We start from the raw sequence: 24381 nt of genomic DNA on the forward strand, positions 1-24381 counted from the left end.
TTCTGATATTTTTGGTACAGAAAAGTAGGCTATTTCGTCGTTCAAGAATGACAGGAAAAGTAAATAGTTTCACGACGGAATTGCAAAAAGTTATTTTCGGTACTGTTATCAATACGTCGATGAAAGTTATGAACTTGAAATTTTCACTAATACTTCAACTCCTTATTAAGATCCAAGTCCAACGTCCAACCTCATCCCAGCCGGAAGCCGCAATCGCTTCACAATTCAGTTCGGACCCGCAGTCGGCAGGGTTGTCAATCAGCCAGCACTTCCCTCAGGAGGAGTCACACCGAGGGCGCAGTCATTCCCACCAAGTAGCCTCAATGTTTGCATACACGACGGGACTGATCCCCGAGGAATAACGCGTCCAAAGTGGCGCTCGTAAATCCCGACCATTCCGAGCGATTGAATTCACAGCATGTTCTGCCGGCAGGCCTGTGGAGCTCGAGAAATACTGCTTCTTCAATGGCTCGATGCAGTTTTTATTTATTCAAGCTGACACTGGTGGACTGCGACTGAACTGGACTCTGGATGTTGATCTGGATGGAGTTCGTAGTGGGTCGCCCTCCCCTATACGAAGCCAAAGAAAGCGTTCGCATTTGTTTGACAATTGAGCCCAGAAGGTAACGTGGCTGGGAAAAGGGTTCCGTGCTTTCCCATATTTCACGTCAATCAACGACGTCGTCGTCGACGACGACGCCGACTCTAACTGGCATGCAGTTGACGGGGTACCTCCCGGTTCAGCTGGGGCTTGAACTCCGGGCAGCGTTGTTTAGCCAGGGATTTGCTCGCGTACCGTAAGTGGTAGCTGGTATTATTTTATTTCCCCTCAAGTCAATCACCGGGTTGAATACACGGAGGGAACGACTGCTCGAATCCTACAATGCCTGGAAATCTTAAAAAAAACTTAAAAATTTTCCACGGTGTCCGCGCGCAGATTATCCCCGTCGGGAACAACCTTTCTCTTCCCACTACGAGCTGCTGACCCGTTTCAAGAACCAATCAACCGAGCTGATCTGGCACGGCAGGCAGCGTAAACTGTATATAAACAATCGCTAATACCAGGCCTATGCCTACTGGATTGAGTTAGGTCGTTTCGTACAACTTTCTTCCAGATGAGCAGCAGCAGCAGCAGCAGTGCATTCGCACATCAATCAAACGCGCTGCACCGCCGGTGGACTGCTGGGCAGTCCGGCAGACCTCTTCCAGGGATACTATTACGCCGACTGAATACCGAATGACCTAGTTGGTGGATTAAGTCCGTGTTCTACGGTGCAATGCGTGGCTAATGTGAACATGAAGGCAAGCAGAATAACTTCAATTTTTTTTCTAATCTTATTTGAAAATCTTGAGTTTATAAATTCAACTTACGTATTTAAAAAAAAACATCAAAAAATCGCAAAATTATGATTGAAGTTTGTAGAAAATTGCAAAAATAAGTATTTGATTCGTAGCAAAACTTGATTATGTCAGCAGTCGTCGTATTTTTTGTTGCAAAAACTCAATCATGAAATAATCATTAGAAATAATGGCATCCAGTTTAAAGGCAAAACTTTCAGATCAAGTGCTTTTCGTCCCCGGAAATGAATCTCAAATCTTCAAGTTTAATTTCCATCCATAAAACATGCACAACATAATAATCACTAGTTTGCTTTCTAACGACTTTTATGGGTGTGCCTCTTCCCCAGAATTTCAAAGTTGATCGGAGCATCGATGTAGTAAAAAGTCGATGACCCAAAAGTGATAATGAAATTTGAGTTTGGTCTAGACCTGGCAAGGGCAGCAACAAACAGAGCAAAGTGTAAACATAAACTTCATGGAAGAGGAAAATCGAAAAAAACGGTTAGAGTGCACTGAAACGATTCGATTTTTTGATTAATTCACTTCTTTATAAAGAGGAAGTCATGTTTTTTCATCTAATTCCTTGAGAATTAAATTTATCAGACAGAAATTGTTGCATTTAAGTGAATTAATCGAGCATTGTTAGTTCAAATTTTATTTACTCTTTCTTTAGCTCAACATTTCTCCATCTCATTGTGTGATGCCTATTAACCGATTATGCATCGATCGTGAGAATATCTTCGAGTTTTTTTTTATCGCTATCGAAAGAAGTGGTTTATGAAACGTGCTCAAAATGCAAATTAGATGCGCCACAATAACTCAGCTCAAAAGACGAATAAACATAAGTTTTCAACGGTTTCCCACTATGTTTGGGCAGTTTCGAATCAGGTGGTCGATTGGATTAATTAACAGTTAAATTTTCACTTTCACTGGTTCAATTTAAGCTGTTTTTTTGCGATTCGTTTGATGATTCGAAAAAAAAAACCCAGTTATAAAAATGTCATTTATGACGAAATGGCGTCGTAAAAAAATGATCAAACAGCTCAGTTTCCTAGATTTCGATAATCTGTCCCGCTCCCAAATGTTTGCTTTTATAGCGGAGTTCACGTATTTTTATCAGCCCACCGATGTCGGTTGACATTTTGAAACAGTTTTCTTCACTGAAGTGATTCTATGTGTTTGCGCACCACTTCTTGGACTATGTTTGTACCTGTTATCTCAGGGTTTGCCCTGCCCTGGGCACGGTTTCTTTTTATAGACCAGCCTAGTTACAAAATCAACACAAACTACTTGGGTGAAGTGGAAGAAGAAGCTTTTTTTACGAGATAAGATAAGAATTCTCCGTTGAGAGAATCTTGGTTGTGGTAAACTTTCTTAGATAGATGAAAATTATAATTTCAATTACAAGCTCTTTAAAGTAAAAAAGTCACGTTATTTATGGCACGCACTTAAGGAGAATGAAAAAGTGTCAAACATAAATAAGTGAGTAATAAGTGACGAGCCTCGAGGCAGCAGAGCCCCGAGAGCACATGAGAGAAATGCACAACCTTTCGAGGTGATAAAATTTATGAGGTGTATGCACACGCACCCGTGTCTGTGGCATTGAACTCGCGACGGCAAGACGGGTTGACAAGAACAACTGGAATAAAAAAGAAAAATACAAAAATACAAAAATACAAAAATACAAAAATACAAAAATACAAAAATACAAAAATACAAAAATACAAAAATACAAAAATACAAAAATACAAAAATACAAAAATACAAAAATACAAAAATACAAAAATACAAAAATACAAAAATACAAAAATACAAAATACAAAAATACAAAAATACAAAAATACAAAAATACAAAAATACAAAAATACAAAAATACAAAATACAAAAATACAAAAATACAAAAATACAAAATACAAAAATACAAAATACAAAAATACAAAAATACAAAAATACAAAAATACAAAAATACAAAATACAAAAATACAAAAATACAAAATACAAAAATACAAAATACAAAAATACAAAAATACAAAAATACAAAAATACAAAATACAAAAATACAAAAATACAAAATACAAAAATACAAAATACAAAAATACAAAAATACAAAAATACAAAATACAAAAATACAAAAATACAAAAATACAAAAATACAAAAATACAAAAATACAAAAATACAAAATACAAAAATACAAAATACAAAAATACAAAAATACAAAAATACAAAAATACAAAAATACAAAAATACAAAAATACAAAAATACAAAAATACAAAAATACAAAATACAAAAATACAAAATACAAAAATACAAAAATACAAAAATACAAAATACAAAAATACAAAAATACAAAAATACAAAAATACAAAAATACAAAATACAAAAATACAAAAATACAAAAATACAAAAATACAAAATACAAAAATACAAAAATACAAAAATACAAAATACAAAAATACAAAAATACAAAAATACAAAAATACAAAAATACAAAAATACAAAATACAAAATACAAAATACAAAAATACAAAAATACAAAAATACAAAAATACAAAATACAAAAATACAAAAATACAAAAATACAAAATACAAAAATACAAAATACAAAAATACAAAAATACAAAAATACAAAAATACAAAAATACAAAAATACAAAAATACAAAATACAAAAATACAAAAATACAAAAATACAAAAATACAAAATACAAAAATACAAAATACAAAAATACAAAAATACAAAAATACAAAATACAAAAATACAAAAATACAAAAATACAAAAATACAAAAATACAAAAATACAAAAATACAAAAATACAAAATACAAAAATACAAAATACAAAAATACAAAAATACAAAAATACAAAAATACAAAAATACAAAAATACAAAAATACAAAAATACAAAATACAAAAATACAAAAATACAAAAATACAAAATACAAAAATACAAAAATACAAAAATACAAAAATACAAAAATACAAAATACAAAAATACAAAAATACAAAATACAAAAATACAAAAATACAAAAATACAAAAATACAAAAATACAAAAATACAAAATACAAAAATACAAAATACAAAAATACAAAAATACAAAAATACAAAAATACAAAAATACAAAATACAAAATACAAAAATACAAAAATACAAAAATACAAAAATACAAAAATACAAAAATACAAAATACAAAAATACAAAATACAAAAATACAAAAATACAAAATACAAAAATACAAAATACAAAATACAAAAATACAAAAATACAAAAATACAAAAATACAAAAATACAAAATACAAAAATACAAAAATACAAAAATACAAAAATACAAAAATACAAAAATACAAAAATACAAAAATACAAAAATACAAAATACAAAAATACAAAAATACAAAAATACAAAAATACAAAAATACAAAAATACAAAAATACAAAATACAAAAATACAAAATACAAAAATACAAAATACAAAATACAAAAATACAAAAATACAAAATACAAAAATACAAAAATACAAAAATACAAAAATACAAAATACAAAAATACAAAAATACAAAAATACAAAAATACAAAAATACAAAAATACAAAATACAAAATACAAAAATACAAAAATACAAAATACAAAAATACAAAAATACAAAAATACAAAATACAAAAATACAAAAATACAAAAATACAAAAATACAAAAATACAAAATACAAAAATACAAAAATACAAAAATACAAAATACAAAATACAAAAATACAAAAATACAAAATACAAAAATACAAAATACAAAAATACAAAAATACAAAAATACAAAAATACAAAAATACAAAAATACAAAATACAAAAATACAAAATACAAAAATACAAAATACAAAAATACAAAAATACAAAAATACAAAATACAAAAATACAAAAATACAAAAATACAAAAATACAAAATACAAAAATACAAAATACAAAAATACAAAAATACAAAATACAAAAATACAAAAATACAAAATACAAAATACAAAAATACAAAAATAAAAATACAAAAATACAAAATACAAAAATACAAAATACAAAATACAAAAATACAAAAATACAAAAATACAAAATACAAAATACAAAAATACAAAAATACAAAAATACAAAAATACAAAATACAAAAATACAAAAATACAAAATACAAAAATACAAAAATACAAAATACAAAAATACAAAAATACAAAAATACAAAATACAAAAATACAAAAATACAAAAATACAAAAATACAAAAATACAAAAATACAAAAATACAAAATACAAAAATACAAAAATACAAAAATACAAAAATACAAAAATACAAAAATACAAAAATACAAAAATACAAAATACAAAAATACAAAAATACAAAAATACAAAATACAAAAATACAAAATACAAAAATACAAAAATACAAAAATACAAAAATACAAAAATACAAAAATACAAAAATACAAAAATACAAAATACAAAAATACAAAATACAAAAATACAAAAATACAAAAATACAAAATACAAAAATACAAAAATACAAAAATACAAAATACAAAATACAAAAATACAAAATACAAAATACAAAAATACAAAAATACAAAAATACAAAAATACAAAAATACAAAAATACAAAAATACAAAATACAAAAATACAAAATACAAAAATACAAAATACAAAAATACAAAAATACAAAATACAAAAATACAAAAATACAAAAATACAAAATACAAAAATACAAAAATACAAAATACAAAAATACAAAAATACAAAAATACAAAAATACAAAAATACAAAAATACAAAAATACAAAAATACAAAAATACAAAAATACAAAAATACAAAATACATAAATACAAAAACAAAAATACAAAAATACAAAAATACAAAAATACAAAACAAAAATACAAAATACAAAAATACAAAAATACAAAAATACAAAAATACAAAAATACAAAAATACAAAAATACAAAAATAAAAATACAAAATACAAAAATACAAAAATACAAAAATACAAAAATACAAAAATACAAAAATACAAAAATACAAAAATACAAAAATACAAAAATACAAAAATACAAAAATACAAAAATACAAAAATACAAAAATACAAAAATACAAAAATACAAAAATACAAAAATACAAAAATACAAAAATACAAAAATACAAAAATACAAAACAAATCATCATCACTATGACAAGGACTCAGAATTAAACCACATTTTCATAATAGTTAGAAAAAAAACCGTTCAGCAAAGAAACCCGCCTACCCTCAGATAATTAAATGTTAATTAAACACATCAATCAACGGAACTCGTAACACAATTCCCTTGCAGGCAGCTGTCCCGAGTTCGCTCTGCTCTGCTGTCATGATCTGCAAACAATCTCATCATCCTCAATCGTTTTAATGAAATTCGCACTTCGTCGCCATCGTGCTAACTTGTCGTACGTGCATTTTGGGCCAAATTGAGTTAAGAACGCCATTTTGTCCAGCTCACAATGTCTCACCTTTTGACCTTCACAGATCCCCAAAATTCGATTTCAATCCTGAGATATTCAATAAAAACCGAAAAAACACCGTGCATTTTTGTCACTTTACATATGAAAGTAGTTTCAATCATGTCGTGCTATCTTGTCACTCCATGAAAATTGATGTAAGTGCGACACAAGGTCAAAGGGATTTCAGGCCAGGAAAGTCAGGATGCGTTTGTCGCACGTACAAGCTAGACTACCGTAAACATTTGTAATTATAACTCGGGACTCCAGCAACCAACTTCAACCAAACTTTGGGACAATGCACAGAATGGTGAGCCAAACAAAACGTGTTTGTTATTGTTTACATTGCGTGCTCCCGTTTTTGTATATTCAAGGCCAAACATTAAAACGCGTTTTTCTCGGAACGTCAAAATGGCGGGTGCGACAAGATAGCACGACGACGTCGACTTGCGATTGCAATCTGCGCACAGAAGATTCGCTCAATTTACACACTGCGCGAAGACGCGTCAAGTGTGTTTGCGAATCAGCCAAAGGTTGGACTGCTTTTGATGATCGCCGACGCTGTCGTCAAATTACTCCTAAGTGCCTTGCAACTGTGAGGTCATTCCTGAGCCAAGTCACGTCAGACAGCGTGGCGACGACCGCCGAAGAGGTTTGATGGCAAAAAGTGTTGAAATTGTGGCCAATTATTCTTTTTACGTGTCAAACGCAGAAAAGGGGTTTTGTTATCAGTTTGGTCACGAAGCTATCGAGGGACGTACAAACAATGCTCGATATCAAGTCACTCTATCATCATTTGTTCGCGAGTGTTATCAAGCGGTTAGGTTTACAATTTGGAGCACTGTCGCAATCTGATAACGCGTTGCTGTAGCATCAGCTGGTTTCGTAACCGATAGTGAAACCGTTGTGAAACACTGGAATACGTTTCGGGAAAGTCGTAACGAAGATATCTGAAATCACTTCTTCACTTCTTCACTTCTTCACTTTTTTAATGAGATGACATTTACGACCTTATCAAAATTCTGTCCTAGAGCTTAGAGATGACTGTTTTGAAACGGGATCTTTTTTTCCTTTTGTTTCTTTTTCATTATTGCACTGATAAGAAATGCGTTTGTCGTGTATTGACTCGTTGATGGGAAGAAAACAACTTCTAGGCCAAACTCGTTTCATGGACATATAAGGTAAAGGAATGATTAAACTCGGGTTGCTGGCATTTCATTGAATCACTACAGATTAATTCAAAAAATTTAATTTAAATGATTCTTAAGAAAACAAATTCTCGTAACATATTCCCTTCAAAAAAAAAACAGTCTACACGCAAACTCTGATCTAATTCTGATCCAGTTTTAATGAAGCTGCCAAAATGTTGATATCTCACTCAACAAACGACCCCAAAACATCAAGCCATCTGTTTGAGAGATCTTCAACCGAGACATCCAAATCGAGTAAAGCCCCCGTGTCATAATCTGGCAGCAATCTTGCACCGCGCAAACATGAAGCCTCCGGTTAGGGGCTAATTTTGCCCCTAATTTGGACCCCGCAGGCCAAATCCGCGCAGTGGAAAGATCTTCGGAAGAGATTTGATGCGTGAAAAAAGCGCATAAAGCAGCATTTCCCCATGGACTGACGGTTGGCTGAAGAAATGCGCATCTCCACTTTTGCATCTCAGATGATGAAGATGTTTGGAAATTTTACGATGGGATCCAATCAAGCATTATATTGATGGTGCTAATCGATCAATCAGCTGCCGATTAAAGTGGGCTGGAAATTTTCGGGCAGTTTGTGAAGACTTTTCTTCAAAATTGCTTGCTCGATTAGTTTTTGTTGGAAATTTAAAGAAATTAATTTATTTTGAACAAATTCATTACAGAGAAAATTCTTTACCTTAACAAATTTGAAGAAAACTTCCATAGCTCGATCAAATCCACAGCGATAGTAAACTAAGTGATTAAGAAATGGGAAACAACATTTCGAAAAGTCTTGAACAGCTTTTATCGATCCTGTGTTCAAAGTTTTAGTCGTCTTTTAAATTTCGAGATCGCCTTAAAAATTTAAATTTTGTATAATTCAATCAAATCATTTATTTTTGAATCAATTGAACAAACATAAGGTAATTACAAAAACTGATTTATTCTGGGGGATTATTTTTTTCCGATTCATACATCCCATAACCAAATTTACCCATGATATATGTTATTTTAAATCAACATTAATACCTGAAAATCAAAAAATTTGTTTTTTAATGGATGTAGCAAAATTGGAATCTTTCCAAGAATGTATATTTTATGGTAACATCGGGACTGGCAACACCAGCCAGCAACAGTCAACTGTTCGGAGCTCCTCAAACTTTTCGATTTTTTCGCCGTAATTAACAGTGTTTACCCGCGAGTTTGCTGCTCCAGCATGCCAAGGGCCAGCCGTGGCCGTGGCAGTTCGAGTGCGGCCTCGAAAAACCCGCGAAGTTCATCTACCGGCAGAGTGCAGAAAGGTAAACACACCAACGCCGCATCGACCGCCATCGCGCACGGGAGCGTGCCCAGTGACGTCACCGATCCATCGTTTTTACACGTGTCATACCGCCCACGTGAGTCCCCAGTACGGACGAGACAATCGACCCGGGCATCCGGAAGCACTTCCGGCCAGCAGCAGCAGCAGCAGAAGTCCACAAGCACCACGACGACAATAACTTCCAACGTTCCCACCAGAAACGAATTCGAGATTCTGAGTGGAGAAGAAAACAACACCGACAGTGACAGCAGCAGTGCTGGCGACGACGATGACGATGATGAACTTGCGCGCATGCAAGAAAAGAAGAAAAAATGCAGCTCTCCGAAGGAACGACGTCCACCTCCAAGTTTTGTTTTGGAAACGTTGGCAGACGATATTGACGAGTTGCTTGAGGGACTCCAATATTGTCTGAAAATTAGTAAAACTTCAGGGAGCGGCCGTGGCTGACTGGTTACGGTGTTCGCTTTGTAAGCGAATGGTCCTGGGTTCGATTCCCATCTGCTCCCAACGAGAAAGTATAGGAAATATAAATCCTGAAACTCTGAACATGTACGAAAAATCAAAGTCGCTCGAGTCGGGGTTCGATCCCCCGTCCTTTGGATTGGTAAGCAAAAATGCTAACCACTAGGCCATCGCGACTTAGTGAGCTATGACTGGAATTAGGAATACTGTTACCACCATCAACTATATACGCGCTGGGTCCTTGTCCATTTGACAAGGGTTCGGAAGTTCTAAATAACGTTTGAATCCGATTGGTCCAAACGTTCTTCAGGGCGGGGCTTGTCGACAAAGCTGAAGTACCTTGCGCTCGGCTATCCAGCGTAGAAATGGGTCACCGAAGCTCGGCAGAGCTAACATCTTCCAAATGCCTATGCGAGTTATTTGCATGTATAGAATGAGAGCTAAAAATACATGGAAACAACTCAATTTGTAAGAAGCTACCGCGTGGTCCCGTTTGGTTGGTTGCACACACACACACACACACACACACACACACACACACACACATACAAAATTAGTAAAACTTCAGTGCAAGTTATTTCGCACAATATACAGAATTTCGACCTGGTGGTGAAGAAGTTGAAGTTTCGAAACTTCAAATTCTTCATATTTGATCCTGCAGAGAAGGTCCCAGTGAAGATCGTCCTTCAGGGATATCCGGACCGCCCGATCTCCGACCTGGAAGAACACCTGACGGGCGTCAAGGTTAAGCCTCGAGAAATAAAGGTGCTCTCGAAATCAACTACGGTGACAGGTACGTACACCTTGTACCTCCTGTACTTCGATCGCGGGTCCGTCAAAATCCAGGACCTACGGTGGATCAAAGCGCTGGACGGCTTCTTCGTGACGTGGCGATTCTACACGAAGAATCCGGCCGACGCAGCGCAATGCCACCGCTGTCAAAAATTCGGACACGGTTCTAGAAATTGTAATCTTCCGCCCCGGTGCGTAAAGTGCGGTGAGACCCACTTCACCGAAAGGTGTAATCTATCGCGGAAAGACCAGCTGGGGGAAAACGCCCAGCAGCACAAAGCGCGCGTCAAGTGCGCGAACTGTGGTGGAAACCACACGGCGAATTTCCGTGGCTGTGCCGCGCGGAAAAAGTACCTCGAGGAGCAGGATAAGAAGAAGAAAGCGCCAGCGTCCCGCCAACCTCCAAAGACTTCGAGCACGAACGCTGCAGCAGCTGGCGGCGGAGCGGTTCCATCGACCAACCCAGCGTTCCCTCCCGGTTGGGGAGGTTCGTACGCTAGAGTAGCCGCTTCTGGGAGCGGTACTTCACCGGGACAAGCAGACGTTACCGGAGATGACCTCTTCACGCTTCCCGAGTTTTTCGCTCTTGCTGGAGAGATGCTCACGCACTTTCGTGCCTGCCGGAACAAGGCAGAGCAATTCCAAGCTCTTAGTGAGCTGATGAAGAAGTACATCTACAACGGATAAACTGCCGTGTGCAGCGAAGTTTTTCGACGTCAAAAGACAAAACAAACTGTGATCTAGTTTTAAGCTTTTCTATTTCTATCCTTTTCCTTAGCAAATTTCGAAGGTTCTTTTAAAATAATTTTTCCTTCTGTTGACAAATCCATTGTTAGAATATCCAATTGCATCAAAATGAACTAAAGTACAAATCATAGATTAAAGGTACTCCAAAACTCTAACGTCATGATTCGAAATCCGGACACTTAGTAGCATATCATTTTTGTTACAGCTGGCAAAAAATCATGTTATAAGTTGGAAATGTCGAAACATCATCAGGATGTAGTATAAACAGTCAGTTTCAAGTAAATGCATGCAAAATATGTCTTTTCTAACAATTTTTCATCAGAATTTTAAAGTTAAAATGACTTGTTGTGCTTCGAATCCCGGACACTGATAAAAGCTGATTCGAATTCCGGACACTTTTGCTTCGAATTCCGGACACTCGATTTTACTTATGAATCGCACAAATTTGGACTGAAATGTTAGTGAATGGCATTATTTAGGTCTCAAATAAGCTGTTAACATCAAAACAATCGATAGTTTATGTAAAAATTTGCTAGAATTTAAGGAAATCGAAACCATAAATTTCTACTTTGCCTTCCCGGTGCTTCGAACGCCTATGAAATATTTCAAGCGAAATGTTTCGCATTTTTGGTAAACTTATAATTTAATTTTATTTGACTGTTTTGGCATTAACTACAGCGTTCAAACAAACTTTAAATGAAAGTTGATGTTGGAATTCATCAAATAAAACAGTTTTGACATTCAAAATGCGAACTTATATCCAAATAATTGATAAAACAGAATGAAGTGTCCGGGTTTCGAAGCGTCCGGGAATTCGAATCATGACGTTATTAGGTTATAAGAATTACGAAATTGTGAATTGATTATTTACTAATAAAAACTAATTGAATTTAATTGAATTTTTTATGGTAAATTTGACTTATAATAATGCTTATCTGTAGTTTTTGTTACTGAATGAGATTCATTTGAAAAAAAAAATCAGTTAAATATTGGTGTTTCATGGTTGTTGGAGGATATTTTTTTTTGATGTCCATAGAAAAGTGCCATGCAATTATTCAAAAATCTGCATCATGAGAAGGGATTTTCTGATCGATTTGGTGTCATCGCCAAGGTTGTAGGTTATGATTCTTTTCGGAAAAAATAGCTACACGGAAAAACATATTTTTTTCCTGAATAACTCTTAATCACAAAAACATGATTTTTTTATTCTTTTAATATGTTTTAGTGGACAAAAAGTGCCAACTTTTGTGCTAAAGGGTATGAAGAACGTTTCGTTCCTCGCCAAATTATGCATCATTTTTTAAAAAATGAGATATTTTTGAAAGTATTGAAAATATTCCCGAAAACATATTTTAGAATCATTTCGGGATATACAATTTATTTTGGAATCTAAATGTGCTTTTGTGACTTTTTGACAAAATGTATCATGTTTGAGTAAAACCAATTTTCAGGTTAAAATTTTCAAAAAAAAAATATTCTTTTTTATGTCAATCCTCGTCTATCTCTAAAAAATTTTTTTTTTAATGTTGAGAAAATTCTTAACATTTTTTTTGAATTTTGGACTTTTTTGAACTTTAAAAGAATTTAAATTGCGAAACATTCGTTTTTCAAAGTGCTACCCATTAGGCACTCAATTTTTAATCGATGATATCTTGGAAACTATTGTTGCTATTGGAAATCCGTTTGAAATTTTCTCAACCGTTCATTAGCTAAAGATTTTTATAATCACGATTTACGTTTCAAAATTGTATAAATCGAATTATTTGGAAACTAATTCAAATGTAAAAACCATTTTTATTCATGTTTTAAAGAGGCGAGCAGATTTTTTTTTCTCTCGAAACTAAGAAAATTCTTATAATTTTGTTCAAAATGTTCGATTTTGATTGAACTGAAAACGTTAGAACTTGATTAGGAAAAGAAAACAATTGCACAATTTGTTTTATGTTAAATGAAAATCAAGTTTGATAACATACACTGAAAAAAAATAAAAGTACCAAATTCCTAAATTCTAGGAATTTTGGCTCCTTTCCTTATTAAGTAATCCAAAAAACCCGATTACTAAATAAGAAAAGAGGCAAAATTCCTAGAATAAAGGAATTGGGTACTATTTTTTTATTTCTGTGTACACAATTTTCAAAATTATAGAGGAAGATAAATTTGGCAACCATTTTGTAATAACACAAAGAATTAAATTTAACTTTTTCTAACTTTTGTAGAATTTTCTTAAAAATCTTTATCAAGTTGATTTAAAAAGAGTTAAAAAAAACTCATTATTAAAAATAAAGTTCACGTTGTATTTTTCCAAAAATATTAAGATAAGAAATCCGGCAAGTTTTATATGTATTTGGCACCATGGAAGAATGGCTCTTTTCCGATATTTTGGGGGATCCGTCGAAATATTGCGTCGGCGGGTTTAGAGCAACCAATACGACCATTGCTATACTTAGAATATTAAGTTTGTTGAAACGTGAAAATTATACATTTTTTATGAAATAAATTGAAATTATTTTAATGAAATTTTCATTAAAATAATTTCAATGAATTTCATAAAAAAATGTATAATTTTCATGTTTCAACAAATTACTATCATCATTACAAATACCTGAGTAGTATCTTAAAGTTCTGAAATTTGTTAAATTTTGCCTGGAAGCGGAATAGGAAATTTTAAAATTCTATTCAATTTGAAAATCATAGATTCAAAGCTTTGATCAAGATCTTCTTGATATCATAGTTTAAAAGGTTTTATTTTAGGACATTTTTACAATTATTTTAACTCTTCTCTCCTTTCTCTCTCAAACAGGATGCCACTACACAGGCAGCAACACAGGATAAAACGGTCCCCACCGATTTCGTCAATGACGATAATGGCCTCCATAATCCTTGGAATGATTCTTGGAGTGGCCACTGCCAGTGCTGACGTGGCCGAAAACGACTTCAGATACATTTCTTATCACGGTGAGTTCCAGCGAAATTTTCTCCCCTTATTTAAGTGTATTCAAAAGCATCAAGCTCGAAATTCTTTCCAGTATTTTAATTGCAATCTCTCAAGCGGGGAATGTTCGCAGAGGGCAAAGAAAAGATTTTTTTATTAGTCATATAAATGCAATTAGTCGCGCTGGGAGTGCATTTTTTCTCTCCTGCTAAAGGTGCCGTCCAGAAATTACAACTCAGCAGCAGCAACAGCAAAAAAGAGCCAGTCTCTAACAGCTTCATTTGGCAAAACCCGGTGGGGAGAATGTTTATGCAGCAATGTGAAGAAAAAAAAAGCTCGATTCCAACGATATGTAAATATTTTGCGATTATGATAATTGCTGATTCCAATCGTTTGGCTACCTTCTCTTAGGTTTTGCGGAGAGAGAATGAAAAACTTGGCGATTTTTTTTTTGCTCGGGTACGATGAGTACATAAATTGCTGGAATTTTTTCGTAGCATTTTTTGCCCAAGTCTGATGACTTTCTGGGCGCCAATGTGAAGAACTTGGTTTTAAAACTTGAAGGAATTCCCTCTTCGTTTATTTTAAGAAAGTCAAACTTTCATGAAAATACAGCCTTTGCACCTACATTTATTCGTTAAACAATATTTAATTAATCATGACAAAACATGAATTTAAATCGAAACAATAACCATCCATTTTCATAACTTCAAAATTTCACCAAGTCACATCTCACACCACGATAACCAGGTCGGACTTCCCATTTTTATCGCGAGCGTGAGAAAAGTTTTAATTTTTAGTTTATTGGGAAGAGTTGTCATTCTGCAAGCCAATCCCCCTACCTTCCCCGTAATGATTAATGAGTTCAATCACCGTTCCGCTATAATTAAATTATGTGCCCGCCACCACCATCCTTTCTGCAGCGTGGTATAAAGATGTAAAATGGCCAGGTCAAACCACTCTTTTTCGCCCAATGCTTTCTCAATTTTATGTATCGCTTTTTTATGGGTGTCCCTTCCAGCGTCTATCTCACTCTTTCACCCGGTTTCCCCTGGGAGCGGAGTGTGTTGGATACATACTAATTTCATCCTTGGACGAAACTCGCGATGCAACGAAAAGCCATTTCACTGGCGCAGAAATTTATCGACCTTCACCGCGAGGAACTGCCGGTAAACGTCCATAGGGAAAAAAATGTTCCAGAATCCAGTTATTATTTTTCTTGGAAAACATTAAATCTGAATAGGAAAACTATCTTTCAAACAGGAAAAAAGAAAACAAAAATGCAAAGTTCAACCTTAAATAGAAAAAAAATATACCGATATAAGAATTTTTTTTCGGTCTGATGGCCGATTGGGCTAAGGCGCCAGTCCTTACTGTTGATGCTGGGTTTGAATCCCGTCGATTGCAACTTTTTTTTTTGTATTTGCAAAAATTGTACATGCAGTGTGTAATATTAGGTGTTTATTTTCACGAAGGTGATGTGCATGCTTTTGCATGCGATTTTGCCATCGGATTTTTTGGTGTGTAGTTTATTCGGTAACTCTATATTATCGAATTTGTAAACCTCAAAATGTTTCTGAAATCGTAATTTTTTTTGTCGATTTCGATGTAAATCTTTTCAAAATCGACAACATTGTTGTTAAGAATCGGAAAAATGTTGATGATTTTGGATACATATCAATGTTTACAAGTTTGACAACATAGAGTTACCAGAAGGCTTACAGTATTTCTATCCGTGTATGATAATATTATTTTCAAAACATTTTCGATCGTTTCCAATCTATGGAACAAAATTTATAAGAAATAAAAAGTCGTTATGTCTAATCTAATCTAATCTAATCTAATCTAATCTAATCTAATCTAATCTAATCTAATCTAATCTAATCTAATCTAATCTAATCTAATCTAATCTAATCTAATCTAATCTAATCTAATCTAACCTAATCTAATCTAATCTAATCTAATCTAATCTAATCTAATCTAATCTAATCTAACCTAATCTAATCTAATCTAATCTAATCTAATCTAATCTAATCTTATCTAATCTAATCTAATCTAATCTAATCTAATCTAATCTAATCTAATCTAATCTAATCTAATCTAATCTAATCTAATCTAATCTAATCTAATCTAATCTAATCTAATCTAATCTAATCTAATCTAATCTAATCTAATCTAATCTAATCGAATCTAATCTGACAGTCTTGTGCTTAGATTACGCCCCAAGCAGTTTTCCTGTCATTATTAGAAATTACAGTACATCCGACAACAACCGAAAATATAAAAATTAAAGTGGCCAGCCCTACTGCGTTGTGTTTACCGCATAGCGGATTCTGTGAACGGAACAAATTTCACAGAATCTACAGGGAAAAAGAGATACGTGGACATACTGTACCAAACGCGCTTTTTTCGAGTTTTACTGCTCTTCAAAATAAATTGTAAATACATGCGACACATAAATTCGTTCTTATGCTTAGTGCTGCCCATTGCGTTAATTTTTTTAAACTGATGTGATATTTTCCGAATTTCTGGAAAAAAAGAATGTTTAAGATTTTTGTTTGAAAACGAAGTTTCGAATAGGTGGACACGTTTTTGGTTATTTTTATACATTAGACTGACTTTCAAATACTGGAAACATTTTTTTAATAGATGACAAAATTACCCAACGATTTCTATGTTTACGTTGAAAATGTTGTTTCCGAGATGTTGTTGATTGAAAAATTACGGCTCACTTTTTTAAAAGTTTTCGAATGACAAAAGTGTTATAAAATGCGTCATACACCAATTCAGTTATTTTGCAATTATTAGCTTCGAGAAAGTTTTTTTCCTCGAGAATGAAAATTTTGTGGTACCGTAAACTGGGGTGACTTTAATAGGATTTCAATTTGTTTTTAGAATATTTTCCAACAGGTAAGGTTTTTCTCAAGATTATTATTTTTAAAACATGTACTTGGGTAGGCCACACAAAGTCCATGAACTATTTGAGAAAAAAAGTTTTTTCAATAGTGTTTAGAAAAATAATTACGTTAAAAATTCTTGGTTTTAATTCCGGGGTGACTTTGATAGTCATAGTTTTTCTTGTTAAAATCACATTTAAAATGTTCAAACTTTATTTGTACGTTAAATGTACCATCACTAAAGTAGCTGATATAGTTTGTAAGAAAAAAATCAATGTTTATATTAAGTTAACTAAGTTTATAAGCTTTTTAACAAAATACATATAAATTGTAGGTAAAATTGTTAAAAAGTCGGAATTTTGCCTGAAATTTGTTAAAAATAGTTTTGTTTATATAATTATCGATTTATATTGCATTTTAAACTGAATTCGAAGCACGAATCACAAGTTTTCACATTTTACATGAAATTTGTTCAACTGAATTTGCCTATAAATTTGGAGTTTTTTGTTTATTGTGCTTCAAAAATACATATTATTTATTATTTACAAACTTATTTAACCTTCTCCTAGTGGAAAATTGTCCAAAGAATCCGAAAATGCATTCCGTTTTCCGATTAAAAATCATGTTCATTGAGAAAATCATGACACTTTGAGAAGTTTAAAATAATGACTTTCATCCACTTTTTCTTAACTATAGTTAACTAACTTTATAAACTTTTCAAAAATTTATGAAAAGTTCTTCATGAGGTACTTTGAACACTTCTCTACCACGGTCAGTATGTTTCTGAACCATTCCTTACGTATTTTAATTGTACTCTTTATTTTGCGGAAAAATCGCAAACCTATCAAAGTCACCCCGGCTATCAAAGTCACCCCGTTTTACGGTACTGTACATCTGAATCTCACAAAAAAAAACAAAACAGTACAAATGTCCTTAATATTAACACAAGAAAAATGAAAAAAAAAATCGAAGCAGACAGAAGTTGTCAAAATCAGGTTTAAAAATGTAAAATAAAAAATCGGAAATTTTCTTCTCCATGTCCCCATTTGAAAAAAATCCTAATCATAATCTACAGCTTTGCTGAAGACACCAAATCTATCAGAAACCCCCTTCTTTGAATATTTCCCTAGATCTTTTGTATGGACAGCATCCATATTTGTATGTATGACTTGCATGGAGAAACCAATGATGCAAATAGCTTATTTGGATCAAAGGAATCGATGGATAAAGTTTCATTTGAATTAAAAAATACAATACTAAACATCGTGAACGAAATCGGGAAAAGCTAGACAATTGCTCCAATTTCAAATTATAAAAAAAAATTATCAGCAATCAGCCATATTTTCTCTGATTTTGTTTATTACTTTGTGTGTCTGTTGAATATTAAAACGATTTATTTAAATTGCAGAGATAGAAGACGTCCTTTGAAGTCCCAAGAGTACCAAGGCAACTAGATCGAGAACCAATTCAAATATATTGAGCTAAAAACTTCAAATGTAATGTATTTCGGAAGGACAAAAATGAAACCTTATCCTCATTATTGGCCTTATTAAATCAAAATTTACTAATCAAATACAATTTCTCCCACTTACGTGCTGTCAAGTGTCAAGGACCTTCAGCACTCTTTCACGTTCAGCTTGATAATTTCTCATGCAACAGTTTCCATCCAGCAATCGTTAGCGAGGAAAAGGGCGTTTTTGTGTGAAAGGAACTTTGTCTTGCTCGAAAAAAAAACCCCTCATCGAACGACCTTCACTTTGCGGTTCCGCTCTCATCGGCATACGGGCGCGGGGTTCGTCGTCTTCCTCTCACCGTCGCGATGTCGTCGTACCTTTATGGTAATTGAAGTCGATTTAATTACTGTTCATTAAATTCAATCTTGTACACCACAGCGATCGTCGGGAACGGTCGTTGCGTGCGTGAGACGATTTGTTCAGCGTTGGTAATTTGTAACAGCTCACCAACCTCGGCAGGTAGCTTGAAAGCTTCGGAAGGGACGATAACGGTTCCGCACAGAGGGTTTCGCAGCTTCCACCAGTGACCCCATTCCGGCGACAGTCAGTGGTTTCAACGGGACGGGATTGCCACTTAACACATCGATATAGGTTCGCGCGCAAATCTCCAAGCATATTTCACATATGGTCACGTGGTTGACAAAGTCTTGAAGAGGACGTCAATCAGAAGTTGTTGCTGGAACTCGTCGCTAGGTTGGCAAAAAAAAAACTGAACAACGCACGCAACTAAACTGGATTCCCGGTGTACGTTGGGACCGGGCTGTTGTGGTTACACTCCATCAATGGAATTGAAGAAACGGTAAAATATGCCCTTTTTCGCAGAATGGGCAAGTTGGAAAGACCTGTCGCGACTGAAGATCGCGACGACGGTTCAGGAAACTTGGCTCCGGCTGAAAAAGGGAAACATTTCTTCGAACCGGACCTCGCCGGTGTCGTTTTGCCGACGTGAACTTGGGAAAATCGGTAGGTTTCAACGCAAAAACTTGTTTGAATCCAATTTTAATTGCCTTCTCCGTTGCTAAAATCTTATAATCATAAGCAGCCTTGTAAATAATATGCAAAACTAATCCGAATTCCTCCGAGTCATGTCCACCTGGTTTCAGTTTCGCAAAACGATAAATCATTCCCCCATTTGACGAGAAGGTCTTCGACAAGTCAATAGATCTGCACCACGGTGCGTTGTCATTCCGTCTTCCAAATTTGTCGTATTTTTCATGACAACAACCTCTTATACCCCTACGGGTGTTCCCGAACCAGCTGTTATTGAGCTACAATTTGGGAATCTACTCGTCAAGGTCGCCACCCAGCTGGAACCCATACGAGTAACATAACCAACAAAATTGGCTTATCATTGTAAAAAACTGTGCCGAAAAAAGACTCTTGAAAACCCCAATTATGAATGACCCAGACCAGCTTCGACTCAACACCCAAACTAATCGAGATTAGAATCTATTGTCCAGTGGGGAGGACGTAGACCTTAGTACATTTGAGTGCACAACACAACATGACCAAGCACAACAAGTTTTGTCAAAAAATTTGAGGCCGGTAATTGTGTTGCGGCTCTTTTTTCAGCATAATTTTGCGCAGCTTGTCAAAATGATATGCAAGTCACACACACTCATGGTTGTTTGATGATTTAGTTACTTCATATGGCTAGCCGGTGGTTTTTTGGCCGTTTTGAGGTTATGTTGGAAACTCCTTGAAGTCGCTTTTAGTCAAATAATTTCATTTTGAAAATAAATACACATGTATTTTCAGTCAATTTTATTTTTTTTTCAAAAATGATATCGTTTTGCAATTCAAAATTTTATGAAGAAAATGCGTCTAAGCAAAAAATATTTTGGAAGCTTAGACATTTCCTACCTATTTAAACTTTGTTGTTCGGACTGCTGGATGCCTACACAGAAGAAAAATGTGAATTTACTCGAAACGGAAAAAATGAATCACATGTAAACTCAGTTGATTTAAACTTGAGATTCGACGTAAACGGTTGCATCACACGTAAAATCATGTTTTTACGTATAATTTGTTGCAAATTTCCATCAATTTGCATTTAAATTAAAATGTTTAATGACGTGCAAAAGTTCCATCATAAATGATGTAACATTCGGAAATATTTTTTTGTGTGTAAGATTTTTCTCAGTGACATTTAATATGCCCTTTTTCCAGGTCGCGATACCTCGAAATCTATTGGTTCGATTTTAAATGTTAAAAAATATTTAAAAATTTTGTGAAATTTTCTGCTCATCTCAATAAAAAAAATATTTTTTTTTTATTATAGCTACAATTATTTTAGTTTCCGAGATATCGCATGTTAAAAAAGGAGGGCTTTTCAAATGGCACTGTACTCAGCAATTAGAAGTCAATTGAAGGGTGTTTTTTGTTTATAACTTATTTTAAAATTGCAAAAAAAAACTACAAACATTTGCAATTGGGAATGCATGAACATTAGGGTGCCCAGATAAAATGACCCCCTGCTCCACAAGCCAAAAACGGTTTTTTGGGTTATCTTAAGCATATGTGCAAATTTTGAGCGAAATTGGTTGAGATTGATGAAAAAAATGTTTTTCATACAAAAAATATTTTTTGAAATTGCTAATAACTTTTCAGGATCGAAATATACATTTTTGGCAGGGCTGCGGAGTCGGGTCATATTTCAAATGACTCCGACTCCGACTCCGGCTTTCTCAGATTTGCTGACTCCGACTCCGACTCCGGCTCCGGCTTTGAACAAATGGTTGGCTCCGACTCCGACTCCAAATGTTTTTAAATGTTTCAAAAGTTAGTTAACTATTATAAGTTAATTATTTTTAAAACATTGATAAATAGGATTATTTAAATACTCTCTAAGCGTCATGTTTTTCTTAAGAAAAATAAGTTAAGTAAAAGTAAAGTAAATAAACGGAAAAAAGTTTCTAGGTTACAAGTTTTATACGTTTTGGAAACAGAAATCAAAAAATATCTTCAGTTTTAGAGGCATTTTGAGAAGAACAGTTTTGTTAGTAAATTTGGATTTACTTGCTTAACCTCAAATTTGAAAATATTTTTTTCAAAGCTAATAAATTTAAAAATCAAATTGTTATTTTTGAATGAATAACTAAAAGAAATCTAGCCTTAAAGATCTATTGAACATTAAAATTCAATATGCTCACTTTCAGGCTGACATTTGTAAGAAGCACAGTGACAGGCACCTCGTTTTTTAAATGACAATTTTAAAAAAAACTTTTTTTTGTTTTTTTTTTAGGCGTACATGAACATCACGCCATGGCTGAAGGAGATTATTATTGCAAATCAATGTATCTAAACAATTTCATCGTGGAAAGAACGCTTAAGATGTCCTTTTCAAATATCTGTGACATGGAAAATATTTTAACCTGGAATTTTTTTATTTATTTTAATTTTAAAATTTTATATACTTTAAAAAGGAGGTGCACGATACTTCGTGAATCTTCACCCAAAACGAAGCTTAATGGATGATCTTGCGCCTCCATCAAAATATATAAAAAAAACTTAAAATATATTAAAAAAACAAATATCCACATGTAAAATATTTTCTAGGTCACAAATATTTCATTTTTTAAGGTACATTGATTTGCAATGATTATCACCTTCCGCCATATTGGCGTAAGACATATAGTATAAAAAAATTCGTACCAGTTGATAATATTTTGATTCTGTGTTTTTTATTTATAATATTTGAAAAATAAATTAAAATCCTATATTTTGTTCTATACATTTTTTTATTAGTTCATTTTTGTACTGACTCTTGAGATTTGATCAACGATAATTTGCAACGATATCAAAATAGTTTACCTTAAATCAACATCAACATCAACAATCAATGATTATTTCAAATTTGTTGCAACTTCTTTTCACATTTTTTGTTAGTTTAAATTATTTTAAATGCAACACATTGATTTTCTTGTACTCAGTTATAAACAAAATGCGCATGTTGAGTTCCATGTAAGAGATTGTTATTATCGTTGATTATTTGTTACAAAAGTTAAACTGTCAGTGACTCTTTTTTGATCTGCCAAAACAGTGATTACTATTTATAATCTTTTTATGTACCTCGTAATTTTTTCCTAAAAAATGATTTAACTTAAAACCTCTAAGTCATTCGCTATCGGGGTAAAAGATGACTTTGTGTGTACTTTTTTCAGAAATAGCTGGATGAAATTTGGTCAAATTTGAATTGAAAGGGAACGTAAATATAATCTGACTACATAACCAATATTTTTTGAATTATGATACTACATTCAATCACAATAAAAAGCTTCAAATACATAACGGCATCTGATTAATCAATTAAAAATATAAGTTGTTTTGTAAATTAAGCTGTTATATAGGAGATACTGAACAATAAAAAAAACATATTTTTTGTTGAATTTAAGATAACTCCGGCTCCGACTCCGACTCCGGGTTATCAGAAATCTTCGGCTCCGACTCCGACTCCGACTCCAGCTCATAAAATTTAGCCGACTCCGGCTCCGACTCCGACTCCAGCTGTTCGAGTTTTGACGACTCCGACTCCGACTCCGACTCCAGGTCCCCAAAAAGACTCGACTCCACCGACTCCGGCTCCGACTCCGACTCCGACTCCACAGCCCTGATTTTTGGTATGTTCTACAAAGTTGTAAAGCATTGAATTCCTCACTATTGAGAATATGTTGATGGAAGAAGCGCATCGTGCAGGCCAAACAGTAAGACAAAGGAATGGACAAAAGTTGAAATACACGCAAAAGATATGTTTACATCCTTTTTTGGCGGCAATCAAAATAAATTATTTTATTTTTGGAAATATGCAACTTCTTTGAAATACAGCCAATTTCAAATCAACTTTAATTAAATCATACATTTTTCGATTGAATAATTTTGGCATTGAGAGCCCATTCAATTTATTTTTCATAGGGTTGAAAACCCCTATTAATTTGTCTAAGAAACATAGACGATAAATCTTAGAGGTGGGCAAAAAAAGAGCGAACCGCTCAAAGAGCCGGTTCACTGAAAAGAGCGAACGAACCGTGGCTCTCAAAACAAGAACCGTGGTTCTTTTTTAAACTCTGGTCTTTTGGAAGAACCGTTTCAAGACGGCATGATTTTTGTTATAAACATAATTTATTGAATTTCCAAAACAAATAGTACTTAATTTGTTTTTGGTAATGGAAAATGCAGTTTCAAATATTTCAAAGCTTATAAAAATTAATTTCGAAAAAGAGCGAAAGAGCCGTTCAAAAGAGCGGCTCTTTTTAATGAGCGAATGAAAATGAGCGGGTCCTAGAGCGTCCAATTTCCCGGGGTTACAAATTTCCCGGGAAACGGGAAATTTTCAGCCGATTTCCCGGGAATTCCCGGGAAATTTATTTTTTTATGAAAATTGCTATGATCTTGTTTATAATTGATATTATGCATCAAAATTGTAAAGGACAATGTTAAAAATGGTAAAAATAAGTGTGAAGATCTATTAACAGCTTGACTGCATGTTAAAAATCATTCAACTACAAGAAAATGAATTTTGGTATTTTTTTATGAGAAGTTTCAAACTTGCCTCTGTGACCAGTTTTCAAATATTTGAAGCAAGCTTTGAATATATTTTTGCATTTTTTTGAGAACGAACAACAGCAACATGATTTAAATTATGCGATACATTAACATCATTTCACAAAAAGTCTTCTATTTTTCACATTTAACCCTGTTAACACCTGT

General features: G+C 33.2%; 1 protein-coding gene across 1 annotated transcript in view; it reads left to right on the top strand.

Annotated features, from left to right (window-relative positions):
* LOC6045571 (semaphorin-5A) overlaps positions 1-24381 on the top strand; it is a 300750-nt gene that overhangs the window by 49821 nt on the left and 226548 nt on the right. The window contains exon 2 of the mRNA XM_038264905.1: positions 14133-14287. Coding sequence (XP_038120833.1) covers positions 14133-14287 — 155 coding nt within the window. The remainder of the gene's footprint in view (positions 1-14132; positions 14288-24381) is intronic.

Source organism: Culex quinquefasciatus, chromosome 3 (genome assembly GCF_015732765.1).
Source record: "Culex quinquefasciatus strain JHB chromosome 3, VPISU_Cqui_1.0_pri_paternal, whole genome shotgun sequence".
NCBI classification, from domain to species: Eukaryota; Metazoa; Arthropoda; class Insecta; order Diptera; family Culicidae; genus Culex; species Culex quinquefasciatus.